The sequence below is a fragment of the Daldinia loculata genome (assembly GCF_022478755.1).
Source record: "Daldinia loculata strain CBS 113971 unplaced genomic scaffold F4817scaffold_66, whole genome shotgun sequence".
NCBI classification, from domain to species: Eukaryota; Fungi; Ascomycota; class Sordariomycetes; order Xylariales; family Hypoxylaceae; genus Daldinia; species Daldinia loculata.
The window spans coordinates 131,892-150,838 of record NW_026054920.1 but is presented as its reverse complement, the minus strand read 5'-3'; the positions used below and the strand labels follow the sequence as shown (position 1 = coordinate 150,838).

General features: G+C 46.4%; 8 protein-coding genes across 8 annotated transcripts; 3 read left to right on the top strand and 5 right to left on the bottom strand.

The window, feature by feature from the left end:
• Positions 1-196: 196 nt before the first annotated feature.
• F4817DRAFT_349773 (3-hydroxyanthranilic acid dioxygenase) lies at positions 197-1,147 on the bottom strand. The gene is made up of 3 exons (XM_049304865.1): positions 911-1,147; positions 784-859; positions 197-709 (listed from the first exon to the last, which is right to left on the bottom strand). Exons 1-3 carry the CDS (start codon positions 940-942, stop codon positions 275-277), a joined length of 543 nt encoding a protein of 180 aa, XP_049155208.1. The 5' UTR covers positions 943-1,147; the 3' UTR covers positions 197-274.
• A 361-nt stretch (positions 1,148-1,508) lies between these two features.
• Positions 1,509-2,457, top strand: F4817DRAFT_319779 (uncharacterized protein; the record flags this gene model as incomplete). The annotated part of the gene is made up of 4 exons (XM_049301102.1): positions 1,509-1,679; positions 1,752-1,822; positions 1,880-2,080; positions 2,133-2,457. The coding sequence occupies 4 exons, from the start codon at positions 1,509-1,511 to the stop codon at positions 2,455-2,457; spliced, it is 768 nt and encodes a 255-aa protein (XP_049155207.1).
• Positions 2,458-2,756: 299 nt separating this feature from the next.
• On the top strand, positions 2,757-4,319 carry F4817DRAFT_349767 (Ctr copper transporter family protein). Its single transcript, XM_049304864.1, has 4 exons — positions 2,757-3,062; positions 3,240-3,423; positions 3,664-3,796; positions 3,874-4,319. Exons 1-4 carry the CDS (start codon positions 2,967-2,969, stop codon positions 3,989-3,991), a joined length of 531 nt encoding a protein of 176 aa, XP_049155206.1. The 5' UTR covers positions 2,757-2,966; the 3' UTR covers positions 3,992-4,319.
• On the bottom strand, positions 3,874-5,763 carry F4817DRAFT_349760 (NUDIX hydrolase domain-like protein). The gene is made up of 4 exons (XM_049304863.1): positions 5,374-5,763; positions 5,108-5,273; positions 4,987-5,037; positions 3,874-4,913 (listed from the first exon to the last, which is right to left on the bottom strand). The coding sequence occupies exons 1-4, from the start codon at positions 5,635-5,637 to the stop codon at positions 4,231-4,233; spliced, it is 1,164 nt and encodes a 387-aa protein (XP_049155205.1). The 5' UTR covers positions 5,638-5,763; the 3' UTR covers positions 3,874-4,230.
• Positions 5,764-7,204: 1,441 nt separating this feature from the next.
• Positions 7,205-9,715, bottom strand: F4817DRAFT_349758 (uncharacterized protein). Its single transcript, XM_049304862.1, has 3 exons — positions 8,486-9,715; positions 7,577-8,437; positions 7,205-7,515 (listed from the first exon to the last, which is right to left on the bottom strand). The coding sequence occupies exons 1-3, from the start codon at positions 9,614-9,616 to the stop codon at positions 7,483-7,485; spliced, it is 2,025 nt and encodes a 674-aa protein (XP_049155204.1). The 5' UTR covers positions 9,617-9,715; the 3' UTR covers positions 7,205-7,482.
• A 458-nt stretch (positions 9,716-10,173) lies between these two features.
• Positions 10,174-12,507, top strand: F4817DRAFT_349757 (uncharacterized protein). The gene is made up of 2 exons (XM_049304861.1): positions 10,174-10,913; positions 10,970-12,507. Exons 1-2 carry the CDS (start codon positions 10,658-10,660, stop codon positions 12,355-12,357), a joined length of 1,644 nt encoding a protein of 547 aa, XP_049155203.1. The 5' UTR covers positions 10,174-10,657; the 3' UTR covers positions 12,358-12,507.
• A 600-nt stretch (positions 12,508-13,107) lies between these two features.
• Positions 13,108-14,481, bottom strand: F4817DRAFT_361498 (uncharacterized protein; the record flags this gene model as incomplete). Its single annotated transcript, XM_049306420.1, has 1 exon — positions 13,108-14,481. One exon carries the CDS (start codon positions 14,479-14,481, stop codon positions 13,108-13,110), a length of 1,374 nt encoding a protein of 457 aa, XP_049155202.1.
• A 399-nt stretch (positions 14,482-14,880) lies between these two features.
• On the bottom strand, positions 14,881-17,653 carry F4817DRAFT_253809 (checkpoint kinase 2-like protein). The gene is made up of 5 exons (XM_049299193.1): positions 17,483-17,653; positions 16,842-17,424; positions 16,179-16,771; positions 15,751-16,120; positions 14,881-15,681 (listed from the first exon to the last, which is right to left on the bottom strand). The coding sequence occupies exons 1-5, from the start codon at positions 17,519-17,521 to the stop codon at positions 15,203-15,205; spliced, it is 2,064 nt and encodes a 687-aa protein (XP_049155201.1). The 5' UTR covers positions 17,522-17,653; the 3' UTR covers positions 14,881-15,202.
• Between the last annotated feature and the right edge of the window lie 1,294 nt (positions 17,654-18,947).

The window sequence follows — 18,947 nt, the reverse complement described above, 5'->3', positions numbered from 1 at the left end:
ATGCTATTTATATATTCTGTTGAAAGTTAAAGTAGCTACTAAAAATGTGTAAGTTATGGATAAGTTTGTAAATTTCGAGGTCTTGGTGACTGGTAGACTCTTACTTTGCCTTCGTACCTCTGTACCTTATGAGTCTTCTGAATTAAACATCAATGTAAGTCTGTGGGTATTAAGTTGTTGCGACATGTGATAGAACTTTGTTCAAGGGGGGCATTGGCACGCTTGGGCACACATATTATTGTCTGTATAAAGATCAAATACACGACACTAATCCTTACTCCAAATTTGGGTCGATGATGGTCCCAGGCTTGGGTACAGAATTGGCTATCTCGCCGCATTTTCCACATTTCCGATTCTCCTCGCTCGACATGAACTTTTCAATGGCAGCCTTGATCTGAGTTCCAAGGTCTGTGCAGTGGAAAGCAGCCTCGTGGACGATCTCACCGCATTCCTGACAGTACCAACGCATACGGTCGATGGTATCCTGAGGCCGTTTCTGCTCGAGTACCACACCAATGGTATCGGCAAAACGCACCGGGTTATGAGGTGTATTTCCTGGCAAGAGAAACATATCTCCCTCGCGGATTATGATATCTCTAAATTTACCATCGTCAACGACCTTCAACATCATGGCTCCCTTGTACTGGTAGAACCATTCTGGGGTCTGATTGATGTGGTAGTCGGTCCGGGCGTTGGGACCACCAACAATCTAGTAAGGACGTAGATTGGATTAGCTTATTATCGTAGAGTTAAGCCTAAGGTTTGATAAATGCCTTTGCTCACCATAACTGTGAAATCTTCGTTGTAGACACAGTAGTTGTTGACGGGTGGCTTTAGGAGATGGGCGTTCTCCTCAAGCCTTAGCTATTATTAGTCGAGCCAAGGCCACAACAGAATCTTGTTGGCTTACCACTTTGGGAGATTTACTGGCGTGGAGAGCATATTGGTTGGCTAAGACGAGGGATGTTGACTGTGGATATTTCTTCCTCTGCTTATGAGGATTATGTCGCTGGACTTAGAGGTTGCGATTCTTTTCCCAGGCTTCTTTCATGCTGGTTTTCAGCACACGGAACCGTCGGATTTAAACTGTCTCTAACATTCAAGGTGACAATTAGTCATTGGAACCGATAGGGACTTATGTTATCAACTCTCACTCTATTCTTCCGCGAGTTTCCGCTTCTTATAACGTAAGGATTGAAAGAGCTACCGGAGACTTTACGACCCCACCATCGAACGCTTTATGCCGATAACATCCTTATCAGATTCGGGTTTAACATGGATCTGTACAGATATAAACACGCCCGGAGTGTTCGTAGGGTTGTATATTTACATACCTACATCCTAAAGGTTAGGTACCTCTTATCCCTACCCATGCTTCAGGGTAACATCTCAAAATGTTAGTAAGAATAGCGATTTTCTAGTCCACGTACTTAGAATCCATAAACATGTTAGAAGCTACTTAGTGGTTCTATATCATCTTTTTCATCTTCCTCCCATTCGCGCTCGAGATGAGTATGAGAGAGATACAGCCGGTGGAATCCGAGAAACTCGAATGCAATAGCCAAATAGAGGTCATAGCGCAAGATCTTACAGATGATCTCAACCAATCTTACCCTCAAGGCATTAAGCTAGCGGCAATTGTCGCTTCATTAGCTATATCAGTCTTCCTGTGTGCTCTGGTGAGTAATAGATAGATTGATCGATGATACCAGATGTTTTACACTCTCCTAGACGCATACTTATTCTACTAGGACGAGACAATCATCACGACAGCTACTCCTAACATTACCGACGAATTCAAGTCGATCAACGATGTCGGCTGGTACGGATCAGCATAATATACCCAACTTGCAAGCTCTCTCATATTTACCGCCGCTAGTTTCAGGACATTTGCGGCATTTCAACTTATATACGGAAAATTATTATTATTTTATTCCATAAAGCATGTATTCCTTACTTCCATTGCTATTTTCGAGCTTGGCTCTTTGCTCTGCGCCGTAGCACCTACTTCAATAGCCTTCATAGTCGGTCGAGCTTGTGCCAGCTTGGGTAGTGCTGGTATTAATGCTGGCTTCATCATGTAAGACTCACTTAGGCCTGGTCTTCGGTTCCCCGCGTTCATATTGTTTTAGTATCTTCGCAGCATCTCTTCCTCTTGAAAGGAGGCCACGCTTCGTCAGTTCGAACAGTGGCATGTACGGCATTGCGTCGGTGGTTGCACCTCTTCTGGGCAAAGAACATCCAGCAGCTAGTACATGGCGTGAGAAGGGTAAACAGATGGATCTTCTGGGTCCCAGCTTAATGATACCCGCTGTTGTGTGTCTGCTCATTGCCCTTCAATGGGGCGGTTCCCTCTACCCATGGGACAGCGCCCGGCCTATTGTCTTAGTTGTCGTTGGGGGTGTAGCTTTGATGGTTTTTTTTTTCGTTCAATACCGGAAGCAAAGAGTCCATTAAGAAGAAGAACCATAGACCTATAGATCTTACGGGAGATGAAGAAGTAAAGTCTATAGCCCCTATTAGTTAGAGTAAACGATAGGAAATAGATATAAGGAGGATGAAATCTAGGTAATGCATAATTGATTTATGCATACTTCTACATAATCCTTATTAATTGGAGTACCTAGATACATGTACATACATGTACAAACTCGAACTATGTAAAGGCTGCATGCATTAGCGCTTTACCTAATCTAGGCGTAGCACCAAGTTACCGAAGCTCTGAGGTTGTTTAGAAACGACCTATCAAACCATCCCATCTGACACCATCGTCACGTTTGTCACTTAGAAGTGAGCACGTTTAAGCAAGTTTCCCAAGATTTAAACATCGAAGAAGTGCCATTTGAATTGATTTTTTGAACCTCTGTCTTATTTCATCGTTCATAGCTCCTAGCTATCTTTCTATCATCTTCCTAATCCCGTTTATACCCGACCCTTTCGAGAATTCCACTTCCGTAACCTCACCGATGGACCATTCGCACATGGATCACGGACATATGGACCATGGCGATATGGGCCATGGAGATGGCGGACACGGTGGCATGCCGATGTGCAACATGAATGTCAGTACCTACCTACATGCTTAGAGCGTTCTCTAGCCTCATGCACCACGGCTCGAGTTGCGCCACCAACACCCATTCTGGCTCTGCCATCTTTTCCATTGGGTGTCGTCGAACCGAGAGAGATCTTTGAGATAAATGTAGGCTAACCTTTAGCTTCTGGCGTTTCAATTCGAACAGATGCTCTTCACATGGGACACGACCAACCTCTGCATCGTATTCCGCCAATGGCACATTCGCGGCACGGCTTCGCTGGTCTTCAGCTTGCTGGCCATTATTGCTATCAGCGCCGGCTACGAAGCTCTCCGCGAGGGCATCCGACGCTACGAGTCCTCGATAGCTGCCAAGCAGGACGCTGCACCTAGTGAGTACAGCCTCCATCCCCTCTACCGTTTCCCGATCCAGACCTCTTCTACATTCGTCCCCCTCCCTACTGTCTCGGATTAGCAGCAGTCGGCGCCTGTCGTATAACTATAAGAACGTGATACGACCTGCGCTGCTGCTGCATCTGATGATCCGCGCACTTATGCAAATGCAATTTCATTTTGTTGGCACGCCTTTGGGGAAATCCTGGGCTAAGATGTTGCTATCGCGAACGATCAAGTCGAATCAAATACTGAGAGCGCGACATTACTTGGGGTAGGACGAAGCAGCCAGGCCGACGCGATTGGGCGACAGGCCCATGTTTTTAAGGCGGTGCTATACGCCGTACAGAACTTTTACGCCTTTATGATTATGTGAGTGAGAATCTGCTTTAGATCCCTAATCCAGGGATTAATAATATCAATACTAATGATCCGCTATTAATAAACAGGTTACTCTTCATGACCTACAACGGCTTCGTCATGTTTTCCGTTGCTATCGGAGCTGGCCTCGGATACTATTTCTTCGGTTCGCATACGAAAGCCGTAAAGGAGACGGCCTGTCATTAAATGCGGGATAGCCTAGCACTAGCGTTACACTACTAGTATTATGCATACGGGCGGGTGGATAAATAGAAGTGCGAAGAAGCTATTTAGAGTCTAATTTAGAGCTCTATTACAACTAGAGGGTATTGATCGAGTGTGTTGGATGCGTCATAAGAATTTGCCAGCAGTTGGGAATTACAGATACAGGCGGCTTGGGCCCATTATGAATCTACAATAATGCAAGGACGGCATATCCCATCCGTCTACATCTTCGCATCCTTAACCTCGTCTTTAATAGCTTCTTGTCCTATTTCCTTTCTCTTCTTGTCGGGGAGGCGGCCCGCGTCGTTTAGAATCGCTATGATTTCTTCGTCGCCGTAGTGAGAATTATGCTCGAACTCGGGCTCTTCCTCATAAGCGATTCTCGCGGCATCGACCAACATTCGTGCCGTGAGACCCCATACTAGAAAACGCTGCACCGCATCTTCCTCCTCTTCTAGCATGTCAGCCAACACGGCTTGCCCGCCATCTCGAACCTTTGGTTTTGTAACCTTTTGGTTATTTACTGGCACATGGAAGTTATGCACCCTCCACGGCTTGTCGTGCCAGTGATGCCAGTACCCGTCATACCAATCACCGGGAGGTATCGTTTCTCCCTCATGCGGCTCGTCCTTTGCTTTCAAGAAATTGTGGAACGGCCCGCTAAAGACTGCCGCTACCTCCTTAGCATCCAGCCGGGGTATCATACTCTCGTCAACCATAGCTTGGGGTTTTCCAGGTACGTCGTCGGCATGTAGGAACGCTACACACGGACGTACAGCCATTTCGGTCTTCGCGAGACTACACGGTAGACAGCAGAGCGGTTCTATTCGAAAGGGCTTCGGGATCTTGGCGTCGTCCATAGGAAGACCGATTTCTTCCCAGGCTTCGCGACGAGCTATTTGGTCTACACGTGGGAGGGAACACATTAGTTATTGAGGGTCTTTTATACGTTTGGAGGTCATTGTCTCTACACCTACAGGGCGACTCTGATAATGCATCTGCTTTCCCACCGGGAAAAGCCGCGTGACCTATTCAAATGCCAATACGTATCAGATTCAGATTACTTCATTTCCTAGAGGGGTTCGCATGTTGCCGTACCAGAGAAGTTGCGCAAACTTGTAGCCCGCATCGTGATCACGACTCTTAGGTCACCTCTGCGGTCCGCGAATAGCAGGATCAGCACTGCGGCGCGTCGGCTTACAGGCAGATGGTCCCAGGTCGGAAACGGCGGGGGCTTATAAGCGCGCAGACGCGCAATGGCAGCCTTTAAGCGCATGAGCATGAATTGAATCATTTTTTTTGTCCCCTACGTTTCTCTCACCGCGCTACCAGAGAATGGGTGCTTAGATTGTAGCTATACTAACCGCCGAGATTTTGTTTAGCGGGGCCATCGTCGACGCATCCCAATAGTAGGAAGCTAGATCGGGAGATTCGGACGTCGGTTGTTGGTGTTGGTGTTGGTGCTGGCGGTGTAAGTCGAGCGAGAGGGCGAGATCAGCGGGTAAAGAGGTGGAAGGTCTAGTGGTGGAGTTGCGGATGCTCTGTAGGATCTCGGCCGTTTCGAGCTCCGTGAGGGGAGGCGAGTCGTCTCTCTTGGCCGTACCGGAGATGCCGTTTGTAGCGCTCATTTTGAGAAGGGGAAGATGTATAAGTCACCGTTTTCGGGATCGGCTCCTACCCTCCCAGTTTTTAATTTAGGTGCTTGCTGTCTGAAGTGGATCGCCTTGACGTAGCGTCCGCGGGGTACCCCACAGGCATCAGGCACTATCTGCACTTAAATGTATTTAACCCCTTAGAGTTAAGACCTCTCTATAACAGTACCACCAAAGCTAAGTGCTTATAAACATAATGGGATTATGCTCTTATACAGATTGACGGACTTTGGGGTTTAGAAAGGGGTAAGACGAAGACTTTCAACATCCCACGGATTTTATACCACTAGTATCTATAGTAAGCATCGCTCCTATGTAGGTAGTTGCATATAAAACTCTATACGCAAAGTCTACCAAACCTATCTTATTAATGTAGTTGTCAATAGTATAGCTAGACAAGTAACATCTAAATCTACCTAATTTACTTGAATCCTATAAATACAGTAGCTTTTGAAATGAGCCATACTAATGAGTTTGTTTCTAAAATATATCCAATAATAATCCAACTCACAATATATTCCCCTCATGGACTTAGTTTCCAAGTCCACCTATCTCCGGTCGGTTCTTTAAATCCGTATAAGGAGAGTGTATATTACTGAAATTAGCCGTAAGAGGTGTGTATAAGAGGTTCACATCACTCTGGTCAACATAGTCAATAATCTAAACCCAGCTTCTTCCAGCAAGTTATTTCTGTTGATAAAGTTAGAACAGGCAACGAAATGGCTTCGCTAGACAAGAGTATAGTTCTTATAACAGCTATGCTCATCGCCTATAGTTAAATTACCATAGCCTTCACCCCCCCTATACGATATCATTCAGCCAACGAACTAAGCTTATATACACAGGTGGTAACCAGGGTGTGGGTTACGAGATAGCAAAAAATTTGGTCCTTCCATCCCAGGACTATCATGTTATCCTAGGGAGCCGAGATATTTCGAAAGGAGAGGATGCTGCATAAGAGATATAGGATATCGAGGGAGTTAAAGACATTGTGTTTTCGACTCAAATTGACGTAACTGACGATTAATTAGTTGACGCCGCAGCTGGACGTGTCACTGCCGAATATAGGAAACTTAACGTGTTCGTTAATAACGCTGGGATCGTCTCAATGATTAGTCCTCCCATACGCGAGGTCTTTTGACAAGTCTTAGAAATAAACGCCGTTGGCGCCCTGAGCGTAACAGAAGCCTTCTTAGATCTACTTCGTAAGTCCATTCATAAACCGCCTCGTCTTATCTTTGTCAGTTCGAGTACGGGCTCCATCACACATGCCTCGGACCCGACCTCGCCTTATTACAATATAGGGGCAGTAGAATATCGCACAAGTAAAGCAGCATTAAATATGCTGATGGTTATGTACTATGCTTGACTGAAGCTAGAGGGCTTTCTAGTGTTTGGGGCTGATCCGGGACTATACGCTACTAACTTCACTGGTAATCCCGCTTCACTTCGAGAAAGGAATACCTCCAAACCTTGGCAAGGGGGGGAACGCGTTGCTACCGTGGTCAAAGGAGAGAAGGACAGTGACGTCGGGAAAGTATTAGGTGTATACGGTGTCTCGCCATTCTAATTAGACATTCATGTTTAGGTACTAGGTACTGTATAATCCCATAATTGATTATGGCACAAATAGGGGGCAAATTAAGACTAATTTCTTGGCGTAGAACGGGCTACCCCTGAGTGTGTCTGCTATATCCCAATTCATTGCCTTTACTTCAAGGCAACAAAATAATCTTACTGTACATTTGATATATACATGATCTATCCTGTACCATCCGGTCTTTGGCGCAATAGATAGCTTGGTGCGTCGACTGTTACGCTTCACTTCGTATCCTCAGATTCTTTTAACTTAGCCTAGGAAACACGGGTTAGTAACTAATGCTCTACAATAGTAAAGTAATACTACAATATTTACCATGCTTTCGTCTAATGCGATATAGAAGAAGGTCTTTAAACTTTTATTCTTTACAGCTGTGCCGGGCGGAAGTTGGAAAGTAGTATCGACGCCAGAGAAAAGCTGAGTCCTCTGGCTCTTGGTTAAATCCTTGAATGAAGTCCAAGAACCATCCTTGAACATCTCTTGGGCTTGACGCTTTAGTTCCTTCTTCATTTGGCCTCCTGACGGCGCCTTGGCTGTGGGCGTACTAGTATTCGCAGCCGGCTCCGCTGTTATAGACGGTGTCTTGAGGGCATCGTTAGGCATGCTTTCGTTTGGGTTATTCGGCTTCGCACTTGAACCTAGGATCTCGACAGCTTTCGCGGAGCCATTCTTATCGTTTTGCAATTTCGGAATGGCATCGCCCATCAATACATTGTCGATTTTAGTGCGTTCAAGTGCTTCGACTAGAGCATCGGTAGCCATAATGCTTTTGCCACCGTCTACAGTCAAGCGCTTACGAATTTTGATCTTGACATGGCCATTTCCAAGGGGCTTCACTTGCTTGCGCTTGTTGGTGCTCTTATCGACATCTATCTGCGCTGTTGGACAGAAGAGTAACGCTTCTCCCGTTTGCAAGGCAATAATTGCATCGAAAAGTACGCTTGCATCGCCCGGTTTTTGTTCCTTCGCACCGGCAAGGTGCTTTTTGAGCGTTTCGTACCAACTCGGCGAGAGAAATCGGTGGACAAAGGTTACATTCGATAAATCTATTAGCTCTGGAGAGAGCGTGGGTTCCTGGGTTGCTACTAGCACTCGTGTGCCGGTATGTCTCTGTTGTCGGATTATAGAAAGTAAGTCACCAGTGAGAATCTTCGCCTCGCCAGCCTGACTGAGGAACTACTTCTAGTTAGCTTCCATAATTCACGAGCATGGGGCAGAGTTTACCTTGTGTGCTTCGTCTAGCGCCACGATACGTCCGCATTTGTTTCTCTCTTCGAGGAAGATCGAGAGACAAATGGTAAACAGCGAGCACGCGTCGTCAGAACTAAGGAAAGGATCGCTGAGATCAACGATGGTTAATGAACCTGGTTCGAACGCCCAGATATCCTCCTGAGCACGGGCTGGCCTCTTGGTGGTCGTTGTTGATGATGGAGCTATAAAGGTGTCGAGAAGTTGTAGGCGCAGTTTTAAGGGTGCCTCTTGACCTTTGACCCATTTGATCTTCGAAAGGCGCTCACAGAATCTCGAGTAGGTAAAGACACCTGGACCCTCCATTGCCATTTCTCGGGCTAAGTTCATCACCACCTCCATGTAGAGAGGCGTGTCTTTTGCTGCTGGGTCTATGGCCATCAGCTTGAGCATTCTTGAGATATCAAGTTGATCCTCGTTTAGATAAAGAGGTAGAACCTTAACATTTACCCCAGGTAGGTTGCTATACAGGTTTCGCATAGCCCAAATGTTAGAAGGAGATACTAGTATTGTCACAGGTATTCCCGAAGAGCATAGGTATGCTGCCTCGCACACCTGTGTTGACGAATAGCTAGTATATTTATCATAATGCATGACCATCCCAGCTAAGGGGTAAGGAAGGTGACCAGCGGCATTATTTGAAATAAGCGCATTCTCCAACAGACAGGATAATGTGTGACTCTTTCCTGCGCCCTGAGATCCGCATATGAAGGCCGACCATGGAACATTCATATTTGCCAAAACGAGGCGATCCTCTGCCGAGACATTTACGTCTGCAGAATCTTGTCGAATACCAATTAGGCCATATTGAGGAACAAGCTCCGAGGCTGGATTATTGGATAAGGAGGAGAAGGCGGTGTAGATTGAGGCAGAGGATGTATCACTCGAAGCAGAAGCAGCTAAGTATGATGATGAGACTTGGAAGGTTGAGTGAACAAATTTTTCCACGGCTGTGGTGAAAATCGGAGTGTTTGCAAACGCTTCTTCTTGCTGCTTATTGCTCCAGTGGTGATTTTCGTCATCATCATCGCCTTCTTGGATAAAGTGTAATAAGTGTGAAAATTTGGATGTTTGGCTAGCCTTACGACTTTCTCGGTTTTTGGGCATGACGAAGAGTAGTAGTTTGAAGAGAACTAATACAGAGACTAGAAGGTGCTGTTATTGAAGGATCTTAGCAACGGTTTGTTACCTTAGGTTGGGTAAGTGAGCTAAGAGGTACTACATCTGTATCTTGACATTGGGCACCTTGGGTGCCTATTTATATCGCCGATGCTACCCCCGATGCATATGCGGCTATCCGAGACCAGGCATTGCCCAGTATCCGGGTGCCTTGGGTTTCCGAAATCTTCTCTCAGCCTCACCTCATTATAAATTTATAATGTCTCAGATAGAGAATAAGCATATTCATATGTCTTTACTGTAGCATCGTGAGAAAGAGATACTACTTTATGTATAAAGTAGAAGCTTCCAATTGCTTCGAGTGTATATTTTCGTTGCATGGATGTCGGGTGTTAAGAAAGGTGCATTGTAAAGTATAGTAACCTTTATAACAATGCTATTTGTCTATCCATACCTTTCACACAGGTTCCCTAGGTAGTCTTGCATAAAGCCATAGTCTCGCTGTATAGTTATATTTCATATGTAAATATTTACAAGCTTATAAGAGTGCTCATCATCCTCATCATGCTACGTATCACAGCTCCCCCCGCCCCAAAGCCACCACTGGGGCTGTGTTCAATGGCTTAACAGCATCATGAGTCTCACAAGCAATAAGTACCCTTACGGAGTCGGATAATACTCGAAGGCCGAATTAAGGACAGCTCGCTTGCCGTAACGGCCATAGGCCTCCCAGAGCTTGTCGTGGAAGTAGGAGAACAGCTTGCGTGGCTTGGAGTTGCTTTACGGCCTTCGCCACGGGATAACGGAGTTGTTCTCTGCGCTCCATATTGGCATCGCATAACCGCCCCAGTCGGTGAAACACTATGGACAGAATTCACTATCAAATACAACGTCGAAGTATGTGGAACAGAAAATCAGTATGCTAATGGACAATGTTGGCATAACTTGTTCGCCAATCCTGTTATTGCCCGAGACTTTCCCATCCCCCGGAGACGTAAGGAATCAACAGGGCTCGAAATATCTCTCGACATGTTAGTTGCCTTAGGAAGAACGCGGTATATCGATACATTCAAAGAGAGAACTTTCATCAAGGGGTATTCCACCATGTTAATCCCGGTAGAGCAATCGGGCGACTTACTCATCTGGCACTTACTCTACAACAAAAGCCCCAATCAGCGAATATCATATCTTGACTGTACTGTTGAGCACGCAGATATTAAATTGACAAGCCTTGGACAATTCCGCCATATATTGGGCTGGTGTTCTCAAGCAGTCTCCGTTGTCGGTAAGTTCGTTTATACCCTAGCACAGACGATATTGGACAATTACTGATCATACTAGGAACAACCCTAGCGACATACAATGTGAATAAATCAAGGCTACCTAATGTACACTCTACTTATACCCTAGAAAAAGCCGAAATCTCAGGAGGGCAGTTCGTTACTGGCACGGCAGTGTTCGCTTTCGGTAATACCCAGAAGCCGGTTCATATTTCCAGGTATGGTTATCTTACGAAACTGCAATGGATATCGTCCAAGTATTTCGTATTTTGGGACGAGAAAGAAAAAAGGGGCTGGCTAGTGAACGGAGCCAGTGCTCTACTCCATATACTTAGGGCTTCCTTAGAGCACAGCAAGCGCAGGTTTCGCTCGGCCTGGCTCTTGGACCCGACTATATTAGGTGATGCTACTGATCCATCGGGATATGATTCTGCTCTCGAAGTCTTGATAAACGAGGATAATCGCGATCTCAAACTCTACGTTGACAAGACGGAGCTTTATGAGGAAGCCTATGAAGGGCAAATAAGCAGCGCACGATTAAGAAAACAGACACGTTACTATCGACTAGAAGATCGAATCGAACATGTATACAACATACTGGAAAAGCTGATCGATTACCAAACCGACTCGGAGCGACAAGCGGGATTGCAAGTAAAAGTTCGGCCGCGTCGACGGCTGGAAGGTTGGGATTTCAGGGACTTAATCGCAGACGGAGATCCGTTCTTCGCCCGTGTTGCTACCCTTCAAACCATCGGTAAGGGATGGATTGATTTCACCAGAGCCATACATGCAGTGACCTTGTTCGGGCGTGGCTTCGGTGAGCTTATCCGACCACGATCTACAACGGCTATTCCCTGTCCCCGCTGGTCTTTACTACCTACCAGAAAGTATTACCTTGCCGCCTCCATGTTCGATCTGCAGAACATCATGGACGACGACGGTGACCTGACTTCCAATCCAAGACGACTATGCCATAATATCATCTGGCACATGAAGCAAGCAACGTTTGACCCCTACCCTTGCACCAGGGGCTTAGCACACAAGCATCACGCCCCAGTCCAAGCTTTGTTCCCTCTGACATTTACCAAGAATCTCAAACAAAAGCCTCAAGTCGAGTTGCAAAGTCGAGGGGCAGTCATTTTCGGCCATAATATGAACATCCATTGGCATTGGCAAGACGACGGCGATCCCGTGAAAGGTGATCCGCCGCCCAACCCAGAAGCCGAGGAGGCAGTATACGATAGCGGGCTTGGATCGAGTCTTAGTTCTTCTAGTAACCGTTCGCCCTCTGATCTAAGTGACACTACTCTTACTGCAAGCGATACGATATCCCCTAGTGCACCACCATCTTCTTCCAAAGGTCCTCGGGAAGCAATGCTAAAGACCTCGAAACGGAAACGCCCGTTGAGGAGTATGATTTCGTCGATCAGTAAGAGAGCGAAGTTCTAGTATTCTATCAATATTATTTTAATTCGCAGTCAGTCTCAGTCTCGGTGTTTTGTCTTGCCCCGGTGAATGTTTCTGTACTAGGAAAATCTTGTTAAATATGAAGATGGCGACTTATTTAGACTCCATTGTCACCGAAATATTCTTAATTAGATCAGTAGTTTAGTCTCATGTACCGCCACAATATCGATTCCATCAACCCGTTCTAAAGGCTTTTCCACCAAGACGAACAGCCCATACTTTCCATCGCATCCCGAACTAGACTTAGAAGTAGATTCCCCGGGTGTTTATTTAGGCTCCATTCGTAAGATACGAGAAAATACTCGACGAACTTTGCGGAAGGGTTTCGGTATGACGAAAAATGCGTCAAAACGTAAGCCTTAAATTTTACAAGGTTATGATTTTTAATCAAGTTTGTTTTTTCAAATTTATCTTAATTTATTTACTAGAATATTGGGCTGCAAGGAGGAGTGCCGTGGCTTATCAACAGACGGCAGTGAGGCAGTGCCCCCTAAATGTACAAGCGAGGCATCGTCAAGTAATATGTATTAGCGATATGGCAGACAACTGCGGGCGCCAATTATGAGGTGCAATAACGCCCGCGAATAAGCTGCGAGATGGCTTATATAAAGTCGCTACCTTTTAACTATCCGTAACTTCATAAGCCTTTTTAAATCACTAGAAATAGTGCTATCTTCGATATCCCACAAGGACCTCCGTAGTATATATCCAGCCCCCCTTTACTCCGACATATCACGACCTCGGCTCACCAATCCGAATCTGCCTCTTCATCTCCTCCCTCCTCTTCTCCTTCCTCGCCTCCTCCGAACCAACCCCCAAACCCAACCCAAACCCCCGACCTATCGTCAGCGACTTCGCCCTGGACAAGATACTCTTCACCGTCGGGCCCGACGAAGTCTTCTCCTTCCCCCGCGTCTCACCACCGCTCTGCCTCAACGACTTCGCGAACACGAACGCGGGCAGAGTAGATACCCGGTTCCGTTTCCTCGCGATGCTGTTCTGCTCCTCTTTGGCTTTCTGCTCCGCTGGATTCTGCTTCTGGCGCGTAGAGCCCGAGCTGTCTTGTCGCTGCACGGGCTCTACGCCTGGGAACGGCGTCTTAACGTAGCTGTCCGCTAGCGGGCGCTCGCTTAGTTTCAGGGGTGGCGGTGCGTGGGTCGTTTTCTTACTGTTAGCCCGCGACCGTGTCGAGAATCCGTTTACGGTACCGGCGAACGCGACTTTAGGGTTAACTATTGTCCCGGTGGGAGTTTGCGACTGGCTGCTAAAGTTATTCGCCAAGTCGGCCGGTGATAGTGGCTTAGTATTGATGGTCGGTCCCTGGTTTTCATCATCGAGGTGGCGCGAGAGCCTAAGGTTGGGATCAGAAGGGAATGAGGTTGGAGGATGTATCACAGTGCCACTTATAGGGCTCCCCGGGTCACTATACCGGAGGTTGATTTGCTGGTATTGGAACTGGTGTTTTTGGTTCAAAGTATCCATCTCCAGCGTAGGACGTAGATCCGCCGATTGATATACAATAGGGTGCTTCTCATATAGGAATGGCTGTCGACTAATATATATCTCCTCTCCTGACGAGGAGTTATGACTCGCACTTGAAGAAACTCCTGAATGTAGGCTACATGTAGACTCGTTAGGCGAGATCGGCGAGACCTCGTACTGCTGGAGGTTCTTATTCCCAGCTAAAGGCCCTGAGACAGGGCTGATGACGATATCATCGGCATCGCTCGTCTCCAGAATCATATGGGCTGGATATCTTGGTTGTGGCGCTAATATCTCGGGTTCTTTCTCTGAACATGATGAGGAGGACGCCATCAGCTGAAGCGGCTGTACCACGGTCAGCCCGGCTTCATCGAGGGCACCTGAATTGACATCTGGACCATCCCGTTGATGATGATTATTTAGAATGCATTGCTGTTGAGCACTCTCGACTGGGAAAGAATAGATAGACGAGGAACCAGGATTCGGCCGCGGAGGAAGGGCTTTTTTCACATATTCTGGTATGTCTGCCGGCGGCGGATACTGCTGCTGTTTTCCAGTCTTCCAGTCCATTTCCCCCTGATCATCATCACTGTCTTGACTGTTTGTATTATCGCCTGAGGCCATCTCACAACATATGTAACTATACTTTTTTCGAGCGACCCGAAAGCAGCAGAGGAACTTCTTCACAGCCAGGCATCCCATATTTTGCTGCTATAGCTGAACAAAGGATCCCGAGTTGGAGTCTTGAGGCATGTGTCCGGATCAGTTCGGTGACGCGAATACCGGCTGCTTTGTCCGTTGGGGCAGAACAAAGGTAGATTACTCGAGGGCTACGTTCAATGCCTATAAAACGTGGCAATTTTACTCGTATTAGATGATGTAATGACAATAGGAGAGAAATGAGTATACATATCCCAACTAAATAGGCCATACAAATTTCGGTGGCGAACGTACCTTGCTACCATAGTTGAAGACTAGCTTCCAAGAATAATCTCGATCAATTGTCGTAGCGCTCAAGTCGAGCAGCATACATTATTATATATCCGGTACCCATGTGGTTGACCCCTAATGTGATGCAAACTGTAAGAAATCCCCTCGCCATTTTCATGAATGAACCATCGCCCATAGACTCCAGATCCATACACCTTCAAAACATGAACACCCCCTTAAGTGTCATATAGAGAACCAGCCATCGGACTAGCTATGCATATAGAAACTAACAAGGCTGAGACTGTAGACGCTCCTGCAATGTACCACCCTCAGACTGGATGTTTAATAGATCCGCTAGGCAAATTCAGCAATACTTCGCCCAGGGTCGCATTACCCCGAATTCCATCATATACAATTATTTCCCATTACCCTTTGCCTTACCCTTCCCTTTCGCCTTGTTGCCCTTCGCGGCGGCAGCTTCAGGTTTCGAATAAAAACTCCTCGTGTCGTTACCGAATAATTCCTGGTCGCCTTTGCCACCCATTTCCATAAATTCTTTCGTACCTCGCTGGTCTGCAGGCCGAGTTTCTTTCGGAGGTGCATCGTTTTGCTCAGCATCAGGATTCTTCACAAAGACCTTTACAGGACCCTTCTTAGCATCGGGGCTTGGGGAGACCTTATTAGTGACTTGCACTGAGTTGATGGAACTAAGTAACGTCCGCTCTCGGACCGCGCCTCTCCGATGCATTTCAAGGCCCCCAATCCCGGCCACGAGCCCATCGGTACTATCGTTAACACCTAATGTCTTCTGCGTTATCCACGGGTGCGTAAGGCACTGGTCAACTGTAAAACGCTTCTCAGGTTCAACAACCAGCATGTGATCGATGAGGTCCACTGACATTTACAATTAGTTATAAGACTCAACGAGCAAGATACCATAAACTGAAAATAATAAGGACTTACACGCCGGGTCTCCCACTGAATCCCAGTATGGAGAAGGATAGTCAAATCGCCCGCTCTTGATCTGCTGCGAAAGCGTATACGGGAAATCGCGGCTGTAGAGTTCGTCCGAGAAGGGAGGGAAACCACACAGACATATATACAGCACGACTCCAAGCGACCAAATGTCGACAGCCTTGGTGTATTTCCTATGCCTTCCTTCTGCCAATATTTCTGGCGCAACGTAACTTGGTGTACCACATAGAGTAGTCGTAAAGGACTCCTCACCGATGATCTTGGCCAGACCAAAATCGGCAAGTTTAACGTGGAGATCCTTATCGACTAGTAAGATATTCTCTGGCTTCACATCTCGATGGACAATATTCCTATCATGCTATTTCAGTTGTTAGCCATGCCAAGAGGAAAGACGAAAGAGGAAACGGGAGCTATACCAAGTACTTGATACCCTGGAACAACTGAATGAACAGTTTTCTCGTTTCGGGCTCGCTTAACTTCTGCTTCATTACGATATGATTAAACAGTTCCCCTTCGGGCGCAAGCTCGAGCACCAGATACACAGCGTTCTTCTCGTTGAAAGTATCTTTCAGACATAGGACGTTAGGATGGCTTACTCCCATCAATACTGCAATTTCCTGCTGTAGGCCATCTGTCTTCGATCTCTCATCCATACCAGGGTTTTTTGTGAAGACCTTTACAGCGTATCTTTGGCCAGTAGATTTCTCTACACAGAGATATACTTCGGCAAAATGGCCCTTACCCAAGCGGTCGAGGAGCGTGTATTGCTGTAAAAAGGCACTGGAAGCCCGAGTTCGTGGATAGCGAAATATGAATCGGGCCTTGTCCATCACCGCAATCTCATCCTGCTCCTGTAGCTCACGGCGCTGATTTCTTCCGACGATGGCCTCGTTCACAAAAGTTCCATTACTCGACATGTCCTCGAGAATAGCAACTGTGTCATCACCCTTGTTCTCGGTGAATATTAAGCAGTGACGGTTGGAAACAATTGGATCGTCCACAATGATATCTAGCGGAAGTCAGCCCATATTCAGGTCATAGTAGAACTTAGGACGCCAAAAGGGGAAGAATGGTCTCACCACACTCAGGATGTCGCCCAATCAGATATCCACCAGACGGCACACCCTTGACCTTAGACTTCTCGAAACTTTCTTCCTGTTTTATGGCGCTGGCGTCGGTTGCATCAGACCGTTCCTTTGCCAGTATACCCGAAACATCATTGGGCAGTTGACAGCTGGACCGTTTTTTCAAGACGACACATCTGCCCCCGTGTTTGGGGTCTAGCGGGAAGAGGTATCCCCATACGCCTTCTTTCTCCTCATCCTCGACCTCGTCAGAGAGAGTGGCGTTTCCTTCAACATATTGGGAATTCGGAAAAGCTTGTGTATCTTGCGGAGGAGACGATAGTCTTTGAATTTGGGAGAAGGTTTCTTCGGGAGTACGGTGCGTGACCTGACTAGGCCGTCCATCCGGGGGCTCGGCTGTTGATTCCTTATACAAATCTTCACTATCACCTTGATGGGTGACAGGTGAGGGTAGCTTTTGCTTGTTGGCAATGACCGGCGTTTTTAGCTGCTCGGCATTGTCTGTCTTCTGCGACAATCGGCCGGATCGACGAGGTTTCTTTGAAATATCATTGTCGGCCTTAGAAGGAGGAGACTCCTATAAGATACTATTAGCCGAAAGGAAACGCGAACAAATCAAGGGTAGATTGAAGTACCCTTCCTCGTTTCAACTGACTCTTCTCGCGTGGAGCCATGGTTGGCTGCCTTGAGCGAGGATGTACTAAAATTCGATTGCGACCAGTCAACAGAGAAGAAGAAAAAAAAGATGGGAACAACAAGTTACGTCTAGCTCTATAATATAACAGGGGGCTGTAGAATGCTGCCTTGGAATCCCAGCGAAAGAAACGAGCCTAGATGAGTTGATGTAAAAATTTGGTATGCCGGGTTGGTGAAGATGAAAAAGCTTATTGGTATAAAAGAGTCCCCAACTCGCAAGACTCCGAGTAGATTGACATTACAATGGATACAATGGGTACAGATGGGTACGATGGGTACGATGGGGTACCTCATAATAAGGGACGGTCCAATGCGAACACGGGACTAGCGGCTGAGCACCAACAGAACAGCCAGGGAAAGTCCAGGGGAGAACTCGCGAACGCTATTACCCTTGCATAGTTGTATACCCTTGTACGGAATATTTCACCGAATTGGTTGAGTCATAACGAGAATGCGAAAAGAAAAAGTATAAAAACTCAAAATGCTAGGTTAGTCATATGACATTAGTTATCCGTGATTTCCTGTAGAAAATCCAAGAGAAATCATAAAAGACAGAAACTACCTATGAGATTAAACAGCTGATAGTGGGCAAGGTCATCCCCAGGTTCCTTACTTAAACTCAATGGGCGCCTGCTGCTACTGCTGCTATTATCGGTAAGTGGGGAAGCTCCCCCGTTCTGCCCAAGCTTGCTATAGCCTATAGGGCTGTGCAACATGTATTCCGTACCTACCCTTTCAACGCACTTTGTGCCGGCCCCACCTCTTCCACCTCTTGAGTCTTGCGCTCTCAAATTTCGTCATTCAAGATTTCCGCCCTTTCTTGTACGACTACATACGTTGAACCTTATTATCGGATGTCTTACCTACATAATTGACATGTACCTAACCTACGAGATCAGACGTCTCTGCATCTAGGTACCGTCTCACAAAGTACTTGTGTAAGTGTATACCTAAAGTTCCAAATAGCTGCATGTGAGATGATCATTATGAACAAAGGGTGCTTACTCGACTTTCTATGCAATTCCAATACATACAGCTTATACTTTTTCTAGACAGAAAGTAGCAACTTTGCTTCATGTGAGGCTTAGTATTGGTCACGCGTGGTCTTACTCTCGGCATTTCGACACGCCTTAGCTTCAGGTGATTATTTATAAAAGCCACCTGCAGCGCCTCACATGCCTTACGCTATCCACGAGATTCCCTAACCCTATAAGTAGAGCAGTGACCAATTTTCTAAAAATTTCCAAGTTTCGACACTAGGTGCTAAAAGTAAGGTATTCTACCATAGCATAACTTACCTAGGTTATACCTTATAATACGTATATATCATGTAGTTATTACAAGTCATAATTGGCTCCTAGCAGCAGCATTTCGATATTAGATAGGAGAAAAAGATAGAAGACA